Source organism: Onychostoma macrolepis, chromosome 17, assembly GCF_012432095.1.
Source record: "Onychostoma macrolepis isolate SWU-2019 chromosome 17, ASM1243209v1, whole genome shotgun sequence".
Classification (NCBI taxonomy): domain Eukaryota; kingdom Metazoa; phylum Chordata; class Actinopteri; order Cypriniformes; family Cyprinidae; genus Onychostoma; species Onychostoma macrolepis.
The window spans coordinates 13,858,672-13,879,142 of NC_081171.1; the positions used below are offsets into that span (position 1 = coordinate 13,858,672).

General features: G+C 39.0%; 2 protein-coding genes across 8 annotated transcripts in view; both read left to right on the top strand.

Moving 5' to 3' along the window:
* Positions 1-13,888, top strand: part of arhgef10 (Rho guanine nucleotide exchange factor (GEF) 10) — a 39,972-nt gene extending 26,084 nt beyond the window's left edge. For 5 of the 6 annotated variants that reach the window (XM_058749354.1, XM_058749358.1, XM_058749357.1 and 2 more), the window contains 6 exons: positions 161-372; positions 513-670; positions 3,272-3,414; positions 5,014-5,188; positions 10,993-11,115; positions 12,029-13,888. In XM_058749354.1, coding sequence (XP_058605337.1) covers positions 161-372; positions 513-670; positions 3,272-3,414; positions 5,014-5,188; positions 10,993-11,115; positions 12,029-12,522 — 1,305 coding nt within the window. In that variant the 3' untranslated portion in view covers positions 12,523-13,888. The remainder of the gene's footprint in view (positions 1-160; positions 373-512; positions 671-3,271; positions 3,415-5,013; positions 5,189-10,992; positions 11,116-12,028) is intronic. The other variant, XM_058749356.1, reaches the window with a different exon arrangement.
* Positions 13,889-14,897: 1,009 nt separating this feature from the next.
* On the top strand, positions 14,898-20,464 carry LOC131523683 (kelch repeat and BTB domain-containing protein 11). Of its 2 annotated transcripts, none has more exons than XM_058750251.1 (2): positions 14,898-15,418; positions 15,985-20,464. In XM_058750251.1, the coding sequence occupies exon 2, from the start codon at positions 16,276-16,278 to the stop codon at positions 18,406-18,408; it is 2,133 nt and encodes a 710-aa protein (XP_058606234.1). In that variant the 5' UTR covers positions 14,898-15,418; positions 15,985-16,275; the 3' UTR covers positions 18,409-20,464. The 2 variants fall into 2 exon arrangements, with proteins under 2 accessions (XP_058606234.1, XP_058606235.1); XM_058750252.1 differs by having other exon boundaries at positions 14,898-15,253.
* The last annotated feature ends 7 nt before the right edge of the window (positions 20,465-20,471 follow it).

Below are 20,471 nucleotides of genomic sequence, written 5' to 3' on the forward strand. Positions count from 1 at the left end.
TAAGAGCCTTCAGTGATGGGCTACACTCCTTTAAGAGCACTCAGCATGTGTCCAATCAATTTGAGACATCACCTTTGGAAAAAGCCTCAGACTTTAGTACTTAAATCAGTTTTTGTTGAACAGTGAGATGTAGATTCTGAAATCATCTCTTTCTTTTCAGGTGGCCAGCTGCACCAATCACATGGGTCAGGTCTCCATTGTGGCATTGCAGAACTCAAATCCCAAAGTAACCGAGTGTTTTAATGTGGAATCGCGTATTCTCTGCATGACGTATGTGCCTCTGGATGAGCCCTTGGAAAATGGCAAGGTGAAGCCTGAGGACCGAAAAGCCAGTGACACACCGACTGTGTGTCTGGGAATGGAGGAAGGCAGGTGTGTACATCAGTCAATACATCCACAAACACCATAAAGATGAAGAGGAGAGCGTGATGCCTTCTATTTGTTTGTCTAGTGATTTATTGTCGGGTTATATTAACCTGAGTCTAATCTGATGAATTGGCATTATTTTTCAGTATATCTGTGTATAAGAGCAGCCAACGGTCTAAGAAGGTTCGTCTGCAGTACTACTTCTCCCCTGATAAGTCCAGTGTCACATGTCTGGTGTACAAGAGTGGGTGTCTGTATGCAGGCTTGGTCAGCGGTTCTCTGGTCGTCTACTCCAGGGCTGATGGTAAGGATTTTTTTTTTCTGCAGTGATTCCTGCTTGATTCTTGATAAGGGTTTGATTTGGTTGAATGCGTTTGATTTTTATTTTGGTATTAGGAAAAGTAATCCATCCATCCCTGCTGAAAAGAAAACAGTATTGGATGCTGGTGTGCTTCTTGACTAGCTTAACCAGCAAGATTTTTTTTGGTCAACCAGCCAAAGCTTAGTTTTGCTGGTGAACAGCATGGCTGTGCCAATCAGTACCCAGCATAAACTAGCCTAAACTAGCTTAAGTAACCAGTATAAACTAGCCTAAACTAGCCTAAGTACCCAGCATAAACTAGCCTAAACTAGCTTAAGTAACCAGTATAAACTAGCCTAAACTAGCTTAAGTACCCAGCATAAACTAGCCTAAACTAGCCTAAGTACCCAGAATAAACTAGCCTAAGTACCCAGCATAAACTAGCCTAAACTAGCTTAAGTAACCAGTATAAACTAGCCTAAGTACCCAGCATAAACTAGCCTAAACTAGCTTAAGTAACCAGCATAAACTAGCCTAAACTAGCCTAAGTACCCAGCATAAACTAGAATAAACTAGCCTAAGTACCCAGCATAAACTAGCCTAAACTAGTTTAAGTAACCAGTATAAACTAGCCTAAATTCACACTGGATTAAGCAGGTTTCAGCAGGGAGTGCTCTGGAAAGTGCTCAAGGAAAGTGAGACGTTTAAAAATATTTTTCCCCGTCTCTCATTAATTCTTTCCACAGCTGTTTTTCTCTCTGGGACGCTCATATTCCATTTCACTCTCGCTCCAGTTTTCTGCTGCCTGAGACACAGATATTTAGTCAGTAATTTAGGGATATTGTTTAATACTCTGACTGATTGAACTTAAAGGATTTTCTGGTTTCTACAGAAATATTAAGCAGCACAACTGTTTTCAACATTGAGAATACATTGATTGATAATAGTAAGAAAGCCCAATGTTAGAATTATTTTTTGGAGGCTCATGTGACACTAAAGACTGGAGTGAAAATTCAGCTTTGCCATCATAGGAATAAATTACATTTTAAAATATATTCAAGAAGTAAAGCGTTATTTTAAATTAACAATATTATTGTTTTTACTGTATTTTTGATTAAATAAAGAACCAAAAGACTCCAAACACAGACTTTAAACAGTAGTTTATGTAACCGTATTATAATACGTTTTAGTGTTCTCTTCTCAGTATTCACATAATGTAATACTTAACATTTAGTAATACTCATAGGATGAGCCATTTCGGAAATACTGCACAGTTCCAGATGAATCCCGTAAAACAATAAGATCTTCATCATGTGGTAGCATTATCAGATCATGAGACTTGTGTTCTGAATCAAAGTCTGTCTTCGTTTACATTTTACTCATTCAGCTGAATACAGAACGTCTCTAGTGATAATGCAAAGATTGACATTTAATCACTAAAATGTGTCTTCATTAAAACACTTCAATTTCCTCTTACAACCCTGCTCATCACAAGTCTGTTTGAATCAGAGCAAGAGACGAAGAGAGAGGGTTTGGGAATGTTGTGTAGGCGCTGGTGTTATGTAATCAGAGCCTCTTGAGGCAAACAAGCTGAATAAAGATCCGCTCAAGTGTGCTGGAGGCTGGGAAGATGCAGGCAGAAACAGATGCAGGCTATCAGTGATTTGTGAAGATTATTATGGGTCAGTGTAAATGTTATTAAACATGTTGTAATTCTTCTTAATAATTATTTTATTTATTTTTTTACGTTCTCTTTCCATTTTTATCTTTCCTCATTAAAAATTTTCTATATCACATGTCACAAAATATTAAGTAGCACAACTGTTTTTAGCATTGATCTAGCAGCAAATCAGCATATTAGTATCATTTCTGAAGGATCATGTGACACTGAAGCCTGGAGTCATTTTTGCTGAAAATTCTGCATTTTAAAATCTATTTAAAAACAGATGTTTTAAATTCGAATAATATATCATAATATTCCTGCTTTTAATGTATTTATGATGAATTAAATGTAGTCTTGGTGAAAATAAATAAATAAAATGTTTAAACTTACAAATATCTAATGTGTTAATGGATTTGCCATGATTTTATCCACTGTATATTTACACTTGAGTTCGTTGCATGAATCAGATTCAGAATGTTTTCTCAAAGTTTAACTGGTAAAGAAGGACTGCAACAAAACTGATCCTGAAAGAGGTTTGCCGATACCCAGTCAGAACACCAGCTCCAGCATGAGATTTTTCGGGTGAAAAAGTGGTACTAGTATTTCCACTGTGAGAGGTGTTCTTTCACCTCGATGATTGCCAGGTCTCTCTTCAATAAAGCCTTTGTGACTTAAACACTCAACACGCCTCCATTCTGCCCTCTGAATGCTGTGAGGTCACTATATTTCTGCAGGAAACCCACACACACAGTGTGGGTGAGGAGCACAGGATGTAGTATCAGCCCTACCCTCTGTGTGATAACATCATGCGTAACCTTTAACCTAATTTCTTACACCAAATCTCTCACACTCAGTGTTCACAAGCTTTATCTTCTCTGTACATTTACAAACATTGATATCTGAGGTTCAGATTGTCTTTAAGTCTTTGCTCTCCCTCACAGATGGTTCCTGGGTCGAGTCAGGGGCCCGAGTGCTGAAGTTGGGGGTGTTGCCAGTTAAAGCCCTGCTGGTGGTGGGTGAACACGTCTGGGCCTCATCAGGAGGGCAGATCTTCATCATCAGCACACAGACACACACTATGGAGGTAGTACAGCACTTTTCACACATTTCTATCATGATAACTCTGAAGATTTTAGCATGGGAATCGATATGACCTTGTTAATGTTTTTTCTCTCGTGGCGGAATAGATCTGCTAAGCTGCTGCTGTTGGTTATTGCTGTAGTTGTATATTATTGCTGCTGCTGCTGCAAGCAAGTACAGGAACTTGCTAGTAACAATAAATATGCTGATACGGTGCTGTGAGTGTTTAAGAGATACTTCTGATGCGCAAGTAACATATATAATTACCTGTAGCAGATCAATACAGGTGGAGCTGGGGAAGGCAACAAGAACCAATCAGCTTGTGCCAAGTCGTTTAACGCTGTGAATATCATCAGTTTACGTTTACAGGTTTACAGGACCCATCAGCCTGCACCATCTAGACTTTCATGACAGAACTTGGCATTTCTGCACCTGCTTTGAAATGACCAGGTTTTAGTTTAGCAAAAAGTCTTATAGCCTACAAGAATCCATTTTTACTATAAAATCCAATTTTATATATATATATATATATATAGTTTATTTTACTGGAAACACCAATATAAAACGCATATTAATATTATAAAACATATAAACATTTCAGAACATGAACCTAAAATTATTTGTTTATACCTAGGTGTCAAATTTGTGATAATTTGGTAATGGCTTTATAATTAAATGAGGTGTTTTCCCACACTCTCATCTCATCAAGTCTGTTGCAGTAAACCAAATGAACAGAACATTGCAAGAGTTCTGCATGGAAATAGGCTTTAGACTATTATTTGCATGTTTAAATATATGTGTGGGTCTATACTGTTATGACCTAATACTGTGATGCCACTAACAGCTGTCGATAATTTATCTTAAGAGAGTGTAAACTCTGTTTCTTCACTCAGTCTCTCAGCACATAGGGCCAGAAAGGCCTGCTGTGATCTCAGAATATTAAAGCCATGTGTCCTCTCTCCGACACGCAGACACTGACACACTGACCCGTTATCGAGCCAGCATCACTAAGCTCATTACCCTTCAACAGCTCTGCTTCCTGTTAAACGATTGGCTGGAATGGTAGAGCGTGAGGGATGAATATGTGAGAGGTGTGCTGGAAAGAAATACGAAATTAGTGATGCAAATAGAAAGTGGTGTCTCATCTTTAATGAGATGAAAATCACAGATTGTGATGTGCAGAAATGCAAGAGCCAGATTGCTTCTCTTTTATCCAGTCTAATAATGTGGCCGTTCTGATGTGCTTATGGGACACATTCATCAAACCCTGTTAAATTTCCCATTGCAGTTCCTTGTTATTTTGTTTGCTCCAGCAAAGACGTCAAGCTGTAGCATATCAGAATCTAAATGTCATCCTCTCCCTCTCTGAGTGAAGTGGGTCAAATCAGAATCTTTTTCCTTCTCTGGACCTTTTGGGTTACCTCATTCCTCAGTTCGGTAGGTTACACAGGCAGATTTTTCCAGAAATTAAGCCAAGCAAAGTCAGGCCAGTGTTTTCCAGTCCAGCCTAGCCTAGTATCTGGTGCATTGAAGTATGTTTGAGTTTAGATGCTTGTGTATTTATAAAAAGTGTGTGTGTGTGTGTGTGTGTTTATGTTGACAGCGTCAGTTTGAAGCCCATCAGGAAGAGGGAATGGTCGTGTCCCACATGGTGGTGGCTGGGGTCGGGATCTGGATATCCTTCAGCACCGGCTCCACCCTCCGACTCTTCCACACAGAGACTCTTGACCACCTGCAAGACATCAATATCGCCACGGCTGTCAACAACATAATCCCAGGTTCAGTATACTACAATACGTCAACACAAACCATAACAGAGCATGCTGTAAATACTCTCGCTAATGCAGTTCTTACTAAACTTGTTTTTGCAGCTTATATCCCATTAAAAGTATTCCCTTCCACACTGTCATTCTCAAAGTTAAGCCCTTAGAGACAGCTCCCTGTCGTTTGTACTCCTCAGACAGTGGCAGATTACAGGTGACTCTGCTGATTTACAGCTTTCTGTTTATATAATAACATGACATCATGAGTGGGTGTGTTGTTTTGTCATGTGATTCTCTTTCATGTGGAAGAACAGAATTACACAGTCTCTTTTAGAATCACAGAGCCATGTTACTTCATTTAAAACTAAAAAAACAAACAAAAAACAGATCCTGTTCATTTCCTTACTCAGATGATGTCATGTTGGTCTGCGTTTTTTCTTCTTAAAGCAAAATAAAAAGGTGTTTTTGCCATTATTGAGTTAAAGTAGGTAGATTTATATTTTTATACTTTTTAGGGGAAATCAGGGGTTGAGTCTCCTTAATGTGGCAGTATTTCACATTTTACTCATTGTGTTGTTTGGATTTTATCCAGCATTTGTTTTTAGTTGTTCTGAATGGGCCGTTTGTGTTCAGAAAGCCATTCAGAGAGCGATTATACTAGAAATGACCTCAGCATTGGTTTTTGTTCTCTGTCTATCTGCTTTTTATGGTGGCTACATAATAGCTTTAATGCGTGTGTGTGCCGTTATGTTCGAATACTAACTTGTCAGTGATTTAAAAAGTCCACATTGGCCCTAAATGAGCCTTGCCGAATATTCCCAAATTAACCAACCGTGTCAGTCGGGCAGCAGGCATGTTGGCTGCTTTAACACCAGCTGGGTTTAGGACTGGGGCTGTAATCTTTTTGAATCGTAATCTCTGCCAAAATGTCTTTTCTTGATTACTTAGTAAAATGCAGTCTAAGGAACTTAATCTTGCACAGCCAGATTAAACAGCATGAGTTTTGGTCCATTTTGCATCTTATTCTGGCTAAGAACCGCCTACTTAGACAGGAAGAGACCCTCTGACCACCATGTTAAGCAACCAATCACAGTTTATTTTATATTTATGTGGCATTTTGGGGGCAGGTTCATCTGAAACATTTAGCAGAATAGTAGTAGAATAGCAACATCATATGACAGTGTCTATCTTGAGATGTGTTTAAGTATAAAACCTGTGATAAATGAATCAAATGTGTTGAATGTATAGATAGGGATTGAGTCACTCACTGCACATGTGCTCTGTTAATGAGAGGGCCGTTTCTTTATTCTCCAGGGCTGAATAAAGAAGCTTTATTTAAATCTCCATAGTGACAGGGGAGTCCAGGCACGCTCTGACTGTGTTGGGAGTCCCTCACTGAATATGTTGTGTCTCGTTCTCTCCTTTTGTCTAATATCTGCATGCTGTTCTAGACCTGGGAATGGTAAGGATCGTTATTCATAAGTACATTACTTTTGGTCATTTTATATCATTTTTTTAGCTTTTTAGGCTCTGTGAAATATGCTATTTATATGCAAAGGTTATCAACAGGGTAGCTGATTGAACATTAATCATTTAATGTCTTTAGTGCTGTGAGTTTATCTAGAAAAAAAAAAAAGTGAATAACTTTTAATAAATTTTGGATCGCAATTAGATCGCAATTAGATTACAAGAGAACCCAAATCAGCCCTAATCTGAAATGCCCTTATGTAACATTGGCAGTATATTTCCCCACCCCACTTTGTATGTTCAGTAGGAAGTTAGGAACATTGCAAAAGACCTGGTTTAGACGCTGTGCTTCTGTGCAGCTGCAGAACAATGTTTTTTAATCTATTATTAGATACATCAAGGATTTGTTTCTAACAGTCCTTGCTAATAATATTCCCCTGACCTTCATTAGAAGAGGAAACTGCTCTATCAGCTCTATCGCAATGTTTTGTTTGGATAGGGAGGGTTTTTTCTGGAATCAAATGTGGTGAGGTTGAGTAGAGTTCAGCAATCCCTCACCATGAACCCATGCAGCAGTTTGCCACACAGGAAACTGTCTGCACGGAGACATCGGCCACAAGAAGGACTTCCTGTGTGAAAGTATCAGGGTGTGTCTCTGACTGCAGCTGTAGTTCCCTCATGCTGATTCTGATTGAGCATTTGTCATCATTGATGTGCACTTGCACTGATTCCACATATAACACAACAATCTGGACAAGATGAGTCCTGCTAAAGTTTTTCGATCTCATTACTCAGATCTGAGTAATCTGTTGGCATATCTCCTGAGTCCTTACCTACTGTTGTTATAAGGAAAACTTCCTAGATTTGGTGGCTAACAATAATATGGGCTGTTGGTACCTACTCGCCTGGCTTTGAAAGGCTCAATTGTACAGTTTTAAAAGGGTGTGGACCTGCCGGATTATTTTTAATTCCCTGCAGAAATATGTTTATTGGAAGGGTCTACTTCAAGCTTTATTTTATTTTTTATTTTTTTATTTTTTTAAGATTTTAAGTTATACAACAAAAGATGCATTGATTACCATCAGAATTGCTTTGTAATATCATATGGCATCATTGAACACAAGATTTGATTGAACAGAAGAAACTTTTAAATTCCAGCACCATTGTGCCTCTGCCTGGCCAGCAGAATCCTTCAGCTTGGTTGTGCTGAGTATGTCGGATCATGCCCGGCTATTCCTTAAGCTCTGGGGCTTATTTGTCAGGGCAGGATTTCGTTCATGAAAGGCAGTGCTGGTCGCCTCCTGTGCTGTGTTGTGTCTTTACTTGTCTCTGAGTTGTTTCTTTGTATTGTATGGTATTTTATACTCTTTCTGTTGGTAGTTCACTGGCTCATCAATGGACTGAGGCGAAGTGTGAATAACCTTTAAGGTCAAACGTTTATTGCTGAGTGAAACTGACACTGTATGGAAATCCATTCAGTTTCAACCCTCAAACTGAAAAAGAAATTGCTGTTAAAGAAGGTAGTGACTCTTCAAAGCATTTTTCACCTGAAGAATTTTTTTTCTCACACAAAAAAGTTGGTGTGTGCTACCAATGGAGGGAAATTCATCTGTATCATATTTCTGTAGCTCCTGAGTTTCACTTGAGTACAGCTGAATACAATCATTTTGCATGGCTAGCTGTCACCTCGGACAGAGAGAACCTGAAACCCTTTTGATTTGTGTTCAGTAACGCAAGAGCAGATTTAAGGATGAGGGATTGGTAGCATAATTCCTTTGTGTTGTGTCCTGACCTTGGAGAGACGGAGACTGTCCTGAACTTACCTTACAGAAACCTGCAGCAGATGTCACACAATACTTTGTCTGTACAACAGTGTCTTATGTAACATTTGCTGAAATGACTGGCAGACATGGTCATGATTCCTTTGCCTGGTAATGGATTTTACGGCTGCTAAAAGATTGTTTGCGTTCCATATGTGCTGGTGTTCGTCTGTTATTTACCAAAGCTCTTTGAATCCATTTGTCATTATAATGCGAACAAGCACCTTTTTTATGAGTTGCAGAAGAGTCATCCTCTATCATGCATTGAGTGAAAGTCTTGAAATGCATATTATGGCCTTCGTGGAAATTATTAAGACTGATATCAGTGTGTGTTTGTTTGTGATAGTACAGGCCGGGGTATTTGTCTCTGATGGCTTTGTCTTCTGTGACCCAAATACTCACTCATGTGTGCAATAATGCACAAACAGAGCAGCCACCACAAAAACAGCTGCACTGACTCTTGGGGTTCAAATGCATCTTCATTATTGCATCAATTATGTATGGACGATATGTTTAATTTTTTTACTTGAAAGGATGTTACTTTAGGAACTCTTTTAGCCCCATCAGTGGTTAATGCTTGGATATTTTTTTTTTTTCCCTTAATGTCTGAAATTGCACAATGTTTAATTTTCCTCCAGCTTGTTAGATCGGCATTAGAGCTTATTAAATTCTGGCATGTCGATACTGGTTGTGATTTGGTTTGTTTAAATATAATGAAATGCATTACAGAGAGTCATTTTTCATGTTGCTCATAAGATCACATTCCCCCCACCATCACATCAGCATGAGTTGCTCATTGACAAATCAGTTTTGATTTGTTCTTGACATGATTTATAATAAAGTGTGTCAGTCTTTTGATGGTGGTACAAAAACATCAGCTACAATATCACTCAACCAGCAGGCGATTAACTGACCACATCAGGGTTATTATTTAACTAAAACTAAAACCATAAAAATACAATAAATGTCAACTAAGATAAAGTAAAATATTCAAAAACCTAAACTTATTTTATTTCAGATAAACTCAATGCCAGCTCAATCTGCCATGTACATGTTTTTATGTCCCTCTTCTGAATGTCAGGCTGGAGACACACACACAGAGCCCACAGCTAAATCTATTCTTGGATGTTGGAGATATTCAGCTACACCACAGCAGCCAGATGATGAGAATGCACCACAGACTCTTTTTATAAACATAAAGGACCCTCTCATTTTGCAGAAAATCTTGCAATATCTTGTTATTTAGAGTAACACATAAAACAACGTACAAAGTGCATAAAGCTAAAACGGGTCTTTCTCCATTGTCCATTAGGAGGACTGAACAGTTGTTGATGAAGTGGCCTTTTAAAACTTAAGACAGATTTGGTCTGCTAAAGGACTGTGCAGATGTTTTTGCAAACTCAGCCCTCATTTGTTTAGTAATAGTCCCTGATTAGAGTTTCCATGACTAATGTAATGATCTGTGATGTTAGGAAAGGGTTAGCTCATATTTCTGAACGAGTCAGTGAGCACTATAACAGCTGAATAGGATATTGTTCTCTGATACTACAAACTTGCAGTCTGGTCCTGACCAATCAGGTGTTTGAGGGCGTTGACCCATAGATGGGTATTTATTTTTTCAGTCAGTGTATTTCCTTTTTACCAGCAGTTCTGTTTGCTCATGTGTAATAAGTGACAAAAGAACAGCTTTGGCTGATGACATACTACTTTTTAGTCGCACTAATAAAATTACAAACACATTGTTGTTGCATTTAGATAAGTTTCTGAAAATTCTAGTGCATAAAATCCTTTAACGCTCCCATTGTTTTTTTTAGCTTCATAGTTCTTACAACAGGTCCTAAACTTTATATTTTCTATTATATTTTTTAATTGGCGTAATATACTTATACTTATTATTATTATTATTATTATTATTATCATTCCTTACCATTTCTAAATGTGCTTTTTATAGATGTTTTTAATGGCGTTTGTTCATATATTCTTCAGTGTCAAATTATAGCATGTTCTTTACCAATTATGGGTCAAAAAATGACAATAACAATTGCTTATGATTTTATTTAATCACCAACATGACAGTAATCTTAAAATAGATTTAATATCATTCATAGAACTGTGACCGGACTGGACTTCAGTAGCTCATTTAGAATTTTTATTTCATTAAAATGATTCCGCTTAATGTATAGTACATGATGTACAAATTTAGAGTTGTTTGTTTAACCAAATATTCTGAACATTTGGCATTCTTTTCTTTCTAATGAGGCCTCCCTCCCATTTGTAAGTGCGCACCGTGTCAGGTTTCTTTGGAAACCAACTGCTGTTCAGCATCATCCCCATAGTAACCTACCCACACATGCTGTCGAGTTCCTACCCACACAGCCTAGCATGTGTGGATGATGTTATTATTCCACTGGGCAAATGTTTCACCAAGTACCTCTAGTCATGAGTGCTCGCCACAAATGTTTTATAGTATGTGTTTTTCTGATTTAGTTTTGCAGTGCAAGTAATTAAATCAAATTAATTGTTCCCTTTCAGGACAGCAGAGAGTCTCTGTGAGCAGTCTGTTAGTGTGTCACGGACTGCTGTTGGTGGGGACCAATCTTGGGGTCACAGTGGCCCTGTCCGTGCCCAGACTGCAGGGAATCCCAAAAGTCACAGGTGGGTTCTTAACAACTTTTTAATGCTTATTGCTGTGGAATTGTGCTAATTGCAGAGGTTTGTTTGCTGCCCAGTGCCCTGTGGGTAATTTTAAGTCTGTAGCACTTTCAAATACTGCAACTCAGCAGAAGTTCAGGAACAAACCGCACCCAACAATGAAAAAGGCATCTGCCTCAACTTCTGATACCACTTTCATTTTTCCAAACAGTCAGTGACTATTGTTAACTAAAACTACAAAATAAAGCTGAATAAAAGCTGATGAAATAAAATATAAATACTAGATGTTAACTTTTTAATGTTTAAATTTGTAATTTTTTTTAAATAAAAAAGACTTTAAATTGAAGTTAAAAATTAAAAATGAAAGATGTTGCCTTGTAGCCAAAATGGTAGCACTTTATTTTACAGTCCTGTTCCTCATGTACATACTATGTACTTATTATAGTAATTACAATAACTAGGAAATATCTAAGTACTAACGCTGAACCTACCCCTAAACCTAACCCTACCCCATGTAGTTACCTAATATTACAGTACTTTTTAGGTAAGTACATTGTAAGTAAGCTACATGCAAGTACATGTACCGTAAAATAAAGTGCAACCGCCAAAATAGTTAAAAAGTTAAAGTTGTAGTACTATAAATGTTAATTTAAATACATCTTAACTTGTATAAATAATATCAAAATAACACTTGATGTCTGATTTTATATTTTGTATCGATGAGATATATTATACTACCCTTGTGTGTGTGTGTGTGTATATATATATATATATATATATTTATTTATTTATTTATTGTGTTCTGACATGTGTGTGTGTGTGTGTGTGTGTTTTATCTCTTTTTATTTTATTTTATTCTGCTTGAGCAAACTTTTTAACGTCTTTGTCATTCATCTCCCTCGTTGTCTTGCCCCAGGTCGAGGAATGGTCTCTTTTCATGCTCATCATGGCCCAGTCAAGTTCCTCACAATGGCAACAGCAGTGTGTAATGTCTCCCAAGCAACCATGGCAACTCTCACCTCCAACACACCCAGCCAGTGCCAGCCTGGGGCCCCCGAGGTGGAGGGAACCCAACTGGACGAGAACTGCTCTGGGGTGGGGTGCAGCAGTACCAGCTCTCCCTCACACGCTCCAGTTCTCCAGGACTCCCTATCCTCCTCATGTGGGTCTCTGGCTCTGTCTCAGGGCTCTTTAGAGCACGGCCCAGAGGACGGGGCTATATACGACCTGCTGAACGAGCCGGCACACTTCCAGAAGGCCAAGCAGACTGAGAAAGTAAATGTGAGCTCATTGTTGGTGGTGTCTGGAGGACTTGGACACCGCAGAATCAACAGAAAAACAAAACAGTCTAAGCACGAGGAGATGGTGTCCACCATTATGGTGTGGCAAATACCACTGCCCAGCCTGTGAGAGAAAAAGATGAAAAATAGGTATTCAGAGAACGGTGAGGATCAGGTTTTAGTTTGGATGCAGCTGCACAAACACCAGTATCCATCGCTCTTTTGTTTCTTTTACTCATCTAATGATGCTTTTACTGTATGTCTTCATTATAGGCCATTGCACATCAGACAGAGCAGTTCCTTAGACTGACCATGCATTCAGTCATGGGCTGACGGGGGAAAAAAGATTAATGAATGAAGGGGGAAAAAAGAATGTGTTACAGGAATGAGCTGAACTACCAAGTACTTGGCCATCCATCAGAGAAATGTGTTTTACCACTTTCACCCGAATTAAAAAGTGAATTTGTGAAAATGTCAGTACCACTGCAGTGTGATAATATTCAGGTCTAATTGTGGTAATATAACATTTTTAACTGCTACATAATTACATTTAACAAAAAAAGCAAAAAAGAAGAAACAGAACAGCTAGCCAACTAGCGAACAGCAGAACTTTTTCTATCATTTTTCACATTTTAAACATGCTTACAGTACCTGCATCTGTTCAGCTCGTCATTTAATTTCAGTTGTTTTTCTTTAAAGAACATTTCATGAAAGGAAATCTCAAAATGTTTGCTTCAAGGAATGGTTGTTCTTGTAAAAGAAGTCCTGAAACATTGGTTGAATCCGGGTCCATCTGAGGTTTATGGCCTTTAGATTGGCCTCTGTGATCGGCTACAACCTGTGACTGAATGACTTGTATGGGATTCTCTGGCGGGCCAGAGATTCTGTTTGAGTCCTAAAGTGAAGTTGGTGTCCTATGTTACAAGTTCAAGAAAAATGCCATTTCTCCATAATTCTAATTTAAAGTTAATGCTTATCAATATTTAAAGGTATGGAAAAAGCTATATAATTGTGATGATGTATTTCTGACTTGTATATTAACAAATATATACCATTGTTTTAACCAGCGTTCTTTGTATATCTGTACAAGTGTGATAGATAACCATGTGTGATTTTTGTTTGTTTTGTTTTCAAGTGCCCCTTTTTATTTTTGGTCCCTTTTTAGTTTCTTTTTTCCTTTTGATGGACTATAACTGCCAACTCATACGTAAGAGAATGACCCAAGAAGAAAATCACATTTGAGGCTGAACAGAGGTTGAATGGATTTCTGTGAAATGCACTTTACCAACAACACCACTGGTTTATGGTAAAATTTATATGGGCATGGATGGAAGGAAGGAAAAAAAACAATTTAAAAAAAAAAAAAAATGAAAATGTGTGGTTGTTTTTTTCCCCCCTTTGTATTTCCAGTGTGATGTTTGAGAGAAATTTGTCTTGAAATATTCATTTTGCTAGGTGTCTGCCTAAAAGGGAAATTAAAAAGGTAATATTTATGATCCCTTTACTATGATGGTTGATTGTTATTGGATGTTTAGATATTCTCACATATATTAATATTTATATAAATGCAATATTAATATTTGAACAGACTTTTTACACATCAAGACAATTAGAGAATCAAACACTATGCACCCCTAAAATAATCAATTTTCAAAATGTCAAGTAAATAGTTCTTAATTATTGTATTTAGAGTTTTTAAGATAAAGAAAAATAGCTGATATCTCAGTCTTTGTAATAATCTTTGGTTCCGATCTGATATCTGCCTGTCATAATTTAGAGTGGACAAAACTTCTGATGTTTGCGATACAAATAAAGTCATTGGTGCTATAGAAGCACTAGCACTAGATTTAGTTGTTCTGCAGGAGGCCTTTCCTCCCTCCCTTCCTCACAGGATGCTGCACTAATATATGCAATGCTTTCAGTCTTTGTGGGCTCAGGAATCTTTGTGAGTCCCCTCAGACTGAGAACAGCTGATGTGTGTATTTAGAGGACTAATAGTGACATCTCAGTCTGACCATGTGCTGTCAGGCTGACAGACAGTTTCAGCTCTGATTTGTTGCTCTCTGAAATGGAGTGGTTACCCTAGTAACTCCCTTGAAGACGGTGTAGCCCATAATATCAGGATGGAGAGTAATGGGCTTCCTTAATGTGCCCATAAAACTTCACATTTGAGAAGGCCAGATGAAGTCATAGCCTACTGTTCTTGACAATTTTTCAAGCTTTGCTTTTTTCCCTCCTTTGAGTAAAACCTGAAGACATTTTTCTGACATTTGTGAGCTTTTCATAGAGTGGATATGTATATAAACATGTATTTTTCGTTTCATGTACTATTTTCTCAACGATATCAAATATATTCAGTGTTCTTCACGGACTGAGCCAGTTTTGAAGAACAATAAAATGCTCCAGCACAACATTTAGTATATTTATTCAATAAACGTTCAAATACTCTGCGCTTGGGAGTTCCCGTTGTCCGTTGCGCAACGTCCTTCATTTGGTGGCGCGCTGCGCGTCGAGTGTACAGGAACGTCGCGTCGCGCCGCGCGTTTACCGCGGATTTGATCAGCAGCTCTCAGGGTGAACACAAACGGGGGTGTGGTTTAGATCAATAACTACCTCAGCCTACAATAAAATAAAAAATACTGCAAAGCACTCCGAGGGCAGAGAGGCGGTGTCGATCAGATCCGGAGCACAGGGTCGCTTTATGGAATATATGTCGTTTTATTCTTTTCATTGAGATAATGACATTTTGTGGACGCCGATTCTCCAGTCGAGGCTTTCAGACGCATACAGTTGGTCGAGGATGAGGAGGAGGAAGAGAAGTTTTCATTGAACTGCCGTTTTATTACAATATGGGATGGACGGTACGTTCCTGTGAATGGTTAAGTGGTCTGAATTTGGGGAAACTCAGCCCTCATTGACTGATGTGTAGATTTCCTGCAGCGCGGTGTATTTAGATCTACAGTCACTGACTTACATAAGAGCGCTTTGTGTGAGGAATTGCGCAAAGAAATCCCGCCGTTTAACGCGTAAGTACCGGGTCTATTTAATAATTTAGATTATATTCAGTATTATTATTTAAAAGACTAACGTCTGAACTAACTGTGCGTTATTAATTTATAGACTACCTCTCTGTCTGCCGTCCGCTGTACATTTGTTTTTATAGCTATTTAAATTGGTAATTTAACAACTATAATGACAGAACATTAACTAAAGGTGCTGCTTTGCGATCTCTTTTAGATTTAATCCATAAAGCTCAGTCAGTAGGTTTGCGAGCAATGCGCATGCGCATTAGAGTGGCTTAAATGGAGCATTTCAGTATTTTGATCAGTGAGGGGTACAGCAACTCATTATGTGATGTTCATGATCTATATCACTGTCACTGCAGCAGACAGATTATTTGCATTGTTGAAAGGAATAAATGTAAGCTTTTTGCCCATAAGAGCACCACTTGCTATTAGTTAACATTAGAAGGTGTGTTTTAATTATATTTTTAACATTAACTTTCTAATCATTTGGATTAGGCCTACAAGAAATTTGTAAATATGAGTGTATAATTATATGGATGAATAACTTTGTCTTCTTTTCTCGGAAGGTTTGGACCCAGTGCTGCATACACTGAGGACAAAGGATCTTCGCTTGATATATGTTTATTTTTGTTGTTTACCTGGATGAAATGTACACTGATGGAACAAACAGCAAACCTGTCCAGCTAGGACACACCAGTGTTGTCTCTGAAAGATCATTACCCCAATAATTAGAATCTGCCAATCATTCCTGAGGCTCACTGGGATTAATTTAAGTCTATTCTTGGGAAAGGAGAAACTTCTGAGTTCCTCTGAAAGCACTAAATGTGTGACATAAGGTGTACCACAACTACAGAAAGATGAACAACACTCTGCAAGACAGAAACATGTTCACAGTACAAGCAGATGTTATATTTCACGCAGCCAACCCTGACTCTCCAGAATCGCCTATCCCAGGTGAAGGGAACAATAACAATGTCCCGGCTTTGGGGAAAACGGGCATCCCCAGCATGGAAATACTGCAGGGTCTCCCAGGTGCATGGGATACATCAGAATCAGGAGGTTTAACTGACAACAGGAGTCTGGGAAACAACGGCGCTGTAACAGGTGCAGAATACACACAAGATGCTGTCTCCAGTGACAGTGGATTTCAAGAGCACATACAGCCTCTAGACTCATCTAGAGCACAAAATCTGGACCTTAGTTTGAGAAATATGAGTGAAGCTTCAAGTCAAGGAAACATTAGAGAAGAAACAAATGGAACAAAGGTAGCTTCCAGTTTGGCACCCTCTCTGTGCTTCAGAGCAGAGAACAAGAAGGAAATTGACGAATTATCCAATGTCCTAAATGATGGCCAGGTGCTTCGGAGTCACTTTGACATTAAAAATGTCTCCTCCACCTCAAAGGACAGAAATAATTCCTATTCAAGCTCTCAAGAAACGAGGTCACTTGAAAAAACCCTGGGATGCTTTATAAGTTCCTCTGAAGGAGCAGATCAGACCTGCTACAGAACATCATTTGGACAGACTAGGCTGGAATCGAGCCAAGGGCTAAAGCCAACTGGATCTGCAGTAAGAGATGCTCTATCTGCAAAGGAAGAGCCAAATTTAGTCATAGAGGTGGGCGGACAGAAAATACAAGCACACAAATCGGTATTAGCTGAGAAAAGTGATTATTTTAAGGCTAGGCTCTCTCGAGACATCCTGAAGATAAAAGGAATGAGCTACAAGACCTTATTGGTGCTTGTAGATTATGTGTACTCCTCCCAGATGAACGTAAGCAAAGATAATATTGTGGATGTCATCACAGGAGCAAAGATCCTGCAGATGCCCTGTGCGGTACAAGCTGCTATCGACACCATATCCACACAGATCACGCCAGAGAACTGCTATGAAATCCTAACGATCGCCAAAAAGCAGCGCCTAAACGAACTGAAAGAAACCGCCTATCGATTCATGAGTGACAACTTTCTCCAGGTTCTGCGAGATCCAGCGGTCTACGGGCGCCTCACGGGCTCAGAGAGAGACCTCATACTGCGCAAACGGATGGAGAACCGCCAGTGTCTGATGGTGGCGGAAATCAATGACGTGTTTGAGCGTGTAGGAAGTAGACCGCCCAGCAGAAACAGCAGCCGTCCCCAGAGTCCTCTCTCCATCACGTCTTTTGAGGACAATCACATGATCTACTACTACAATAAGAGCAGTAAGGACTGGCACACCCTGACCGTCATGCCAGAAGACATCAACACCAGAGGCTGCGGTATCTGTACCATGTACAACTACTTGTTCGTGGCCGGCGGGATCAGGGGAACTGGGGAGAAAAGCAAAGTCTCGGACAAAGTGTTCTGCTACAATCCCATCACAGACCGCTGGAGCGAAGTCCGACCCATGAACCAAGCACGGTCGCAACTCAAACTCGTCTCCATGGACGGGAACCTCTACGCCATTGGCGGTGAATGTCTTTTCACGGTGGAGAAGTATGACCCTCGAATGGACCGCTGGACGGCGGTGGCTCCTCTACCCAAAGGAGCGTTTGCGGTAGCTCACGAAGCCACTACTTGTAACGGCGAGCTGTACGTCTCGGGAGGGTCTCTGTTCTATCGGTTGCTCAAATATGACCCCAAGAGAGACGAATGGCAGGAGTGTCCATACAACAACAGCAGGAAAAAGTCCACAGACATGGTGGCTCTCAAGAGCTTCATCTACCGATTTGATGTAAACCGTGAACAGGGCATTAGTGTCTTTAAATACAACACCATCGTGAAGATGTGGCATGACTGCGCCTCCCAGCAGCAGGGCTGCACACTGCCGTTTCGATGCGCTGTCATCGATAATTGCATCTACTGTGTGAATAAATCTCAGACTCTTCAGTTCAGTGTAGAAGAGGATGGAGGTCGATTCAAAGACGAGTCTCTGAAAGCACCTGTGGAGGCCAAAGGGATCTTATTCCCCTTTGTTCTCAGCTTGCCTGAGAGAGGTGGAAGAATTGCATGAGTAGCATATTTCATCTCCCGGATGACCCTTCGCAGTCGCTCCAGACCTGAAGAAAGAGAATGCCTGGTCAATATTTATAGATTAAACATTATCTCCAGAGAAGTTCAACAAGCCAGCACGTAGTGCTTGAAACTGGAATGTGTTTCTTTGCATGGTAAGAAGAACATGTAAAACAAATGTATGTTTGGCGCCTTAAAATCACAGCTCCACTATTCAACTTTAGAAGACGTTTATAGCTCATTTGTGCAGTCTCTTCCTTCATTTGTTTTGTGCACTTTGTATCGGTTAAACTTTGCTGCTGGAATTTGCAAAAAAACCTAAAAATTAATTTGTATAAATGCTGGTTTGTACTGCACCGACATCCCTGACCAACAGCAATTCCATGACCCAACTATAACAAAATTAAACATTTAGTTTCTGAACACTGAACTCTGACCGACTCGAACACACTGCAAAAGGGGTAAACACATTGATCCCACTAACTCAACAAACTTCTCTGTCGGTGCAGTTTGAATTAGCCTTAAAATGGCAATTAAGAGCACAAATGAACAATTGAAGCACATCATGTAATAATGTGACCCTGTTTCCTAGCAACAGATTCTATGCAAATAGATTTTGAAGTAAAAATGATACATTTTTGAACCACATAGAAAAGCCTGCAAAAAAAACAGCTCCAATTCTAGAACTTTGATACAGCAGGGGTCAATAAATGTTCTGAAGCAGCTGAAGGAGAAGCCATAACCTTTGCTAACATTAGGGAAACATTAAGAGCACAAATCACTTGACCTCTGTAACCGCTGCTACTCAGATATTACTGGATCTTACAGGTGTAAAGTTCAAACCAGTCCATTTCTATGACAGCACACTCAGCGGCTCATTAGCTCTGAGACCCTTTTGGGAGAGATTTTAGCACTTTCATTGGGGAGAGTCCAGAAGGCAAAAAAAAGTTTCTGTTCCTTATTTCTGAATCATTGCCAAAGATAAAAGTTGATATTTTGCAGGCAGACAAAAATTAATTTAAATTGCATTCTCATGAGCAATACATTGTTTGTTTGCAAAATGTATCATTTATCAGTGTTTTGGGATTTAAGATTACAGCACAATACAGAAAATATTGTCTTGGTGTTGTCTTATGAATTTAGGCTGAACCCATCAAAGACAGACAGGGTCACAGAACACAAAACATTCATATGGTGTCCATGGCATGTAATGAGGCATTATATGTAATTTTTAACTTGGATGTTGCATTGTGTGTAGACACCCTGTGATATTTAGTGTCCAGGAGTATTTTACTGAGATATAATTGTTCACGCTTCAGTATTTCCCCTAGACATTTCTGAATTGATGGAGGATGCGAGATGATTAATAGCTTGAGGATGTGGATTTTCTAAATGTTTCTTTAGTGTAATTCTGCTGAAATAAACTTAAGGGAATTTAAATATGAATGTTGGTATGATTATGAACTTGAATGTGAATGTTTTCGTATCTTTTTGAATTAACCCCATGTGCTTTAATCACTTTTAATGAAGCTTGACAACACAATACCAGTAAACATCATTCAAAAATTAATCGACTAATGAATTAATCATAAATCCTTTCCAATTTTGCAGTGGTTCCTTTTGTATGGTAACTGCTTTTGTCCGTTTTTCAAATAGCCTGAGAATTGGAAAACCCTTCAAACATTCAGATGAAAGTGTCTATGACACTGGTCGTATGGGGGTGTGTGATTGGGGCATTGCTTGCTGGGTTGCTGATGTGTATAAACCTATTATGCTTTTAAAACAAATTGCTTAATGGCTTCACTTTTTCAGTGGCTCTATGTCAGTTTAACGTCTCACAAACTAATGTTTCTGTGTTTACAATAAAATATATTTTGCTTTCCTGGTTCATTATTTTAGCTGTTTTTGTTTTACTTTTTCACCAGAATGGAATTAAATGTTCTTTGTAGAGAGATCTGATTTAATTCGATGAGCACTGCTCTCTGTTCTGTGTAGGGTGTGACATGGCTGCAGAGGTTTTCTTGGAGCACTGATGCCATCTAGAGGATGGAGTCAGTAACACAT

What these genes read in the sequence shown, in the direction of transcription:
- LOC131523683 (XM_058750251.1), top strand. Translation starts at nt 16,276, where the DNA reads ATGAACAACACTCTGCAAGACAGAAACATGTTCACAGTACAAGCAGAT.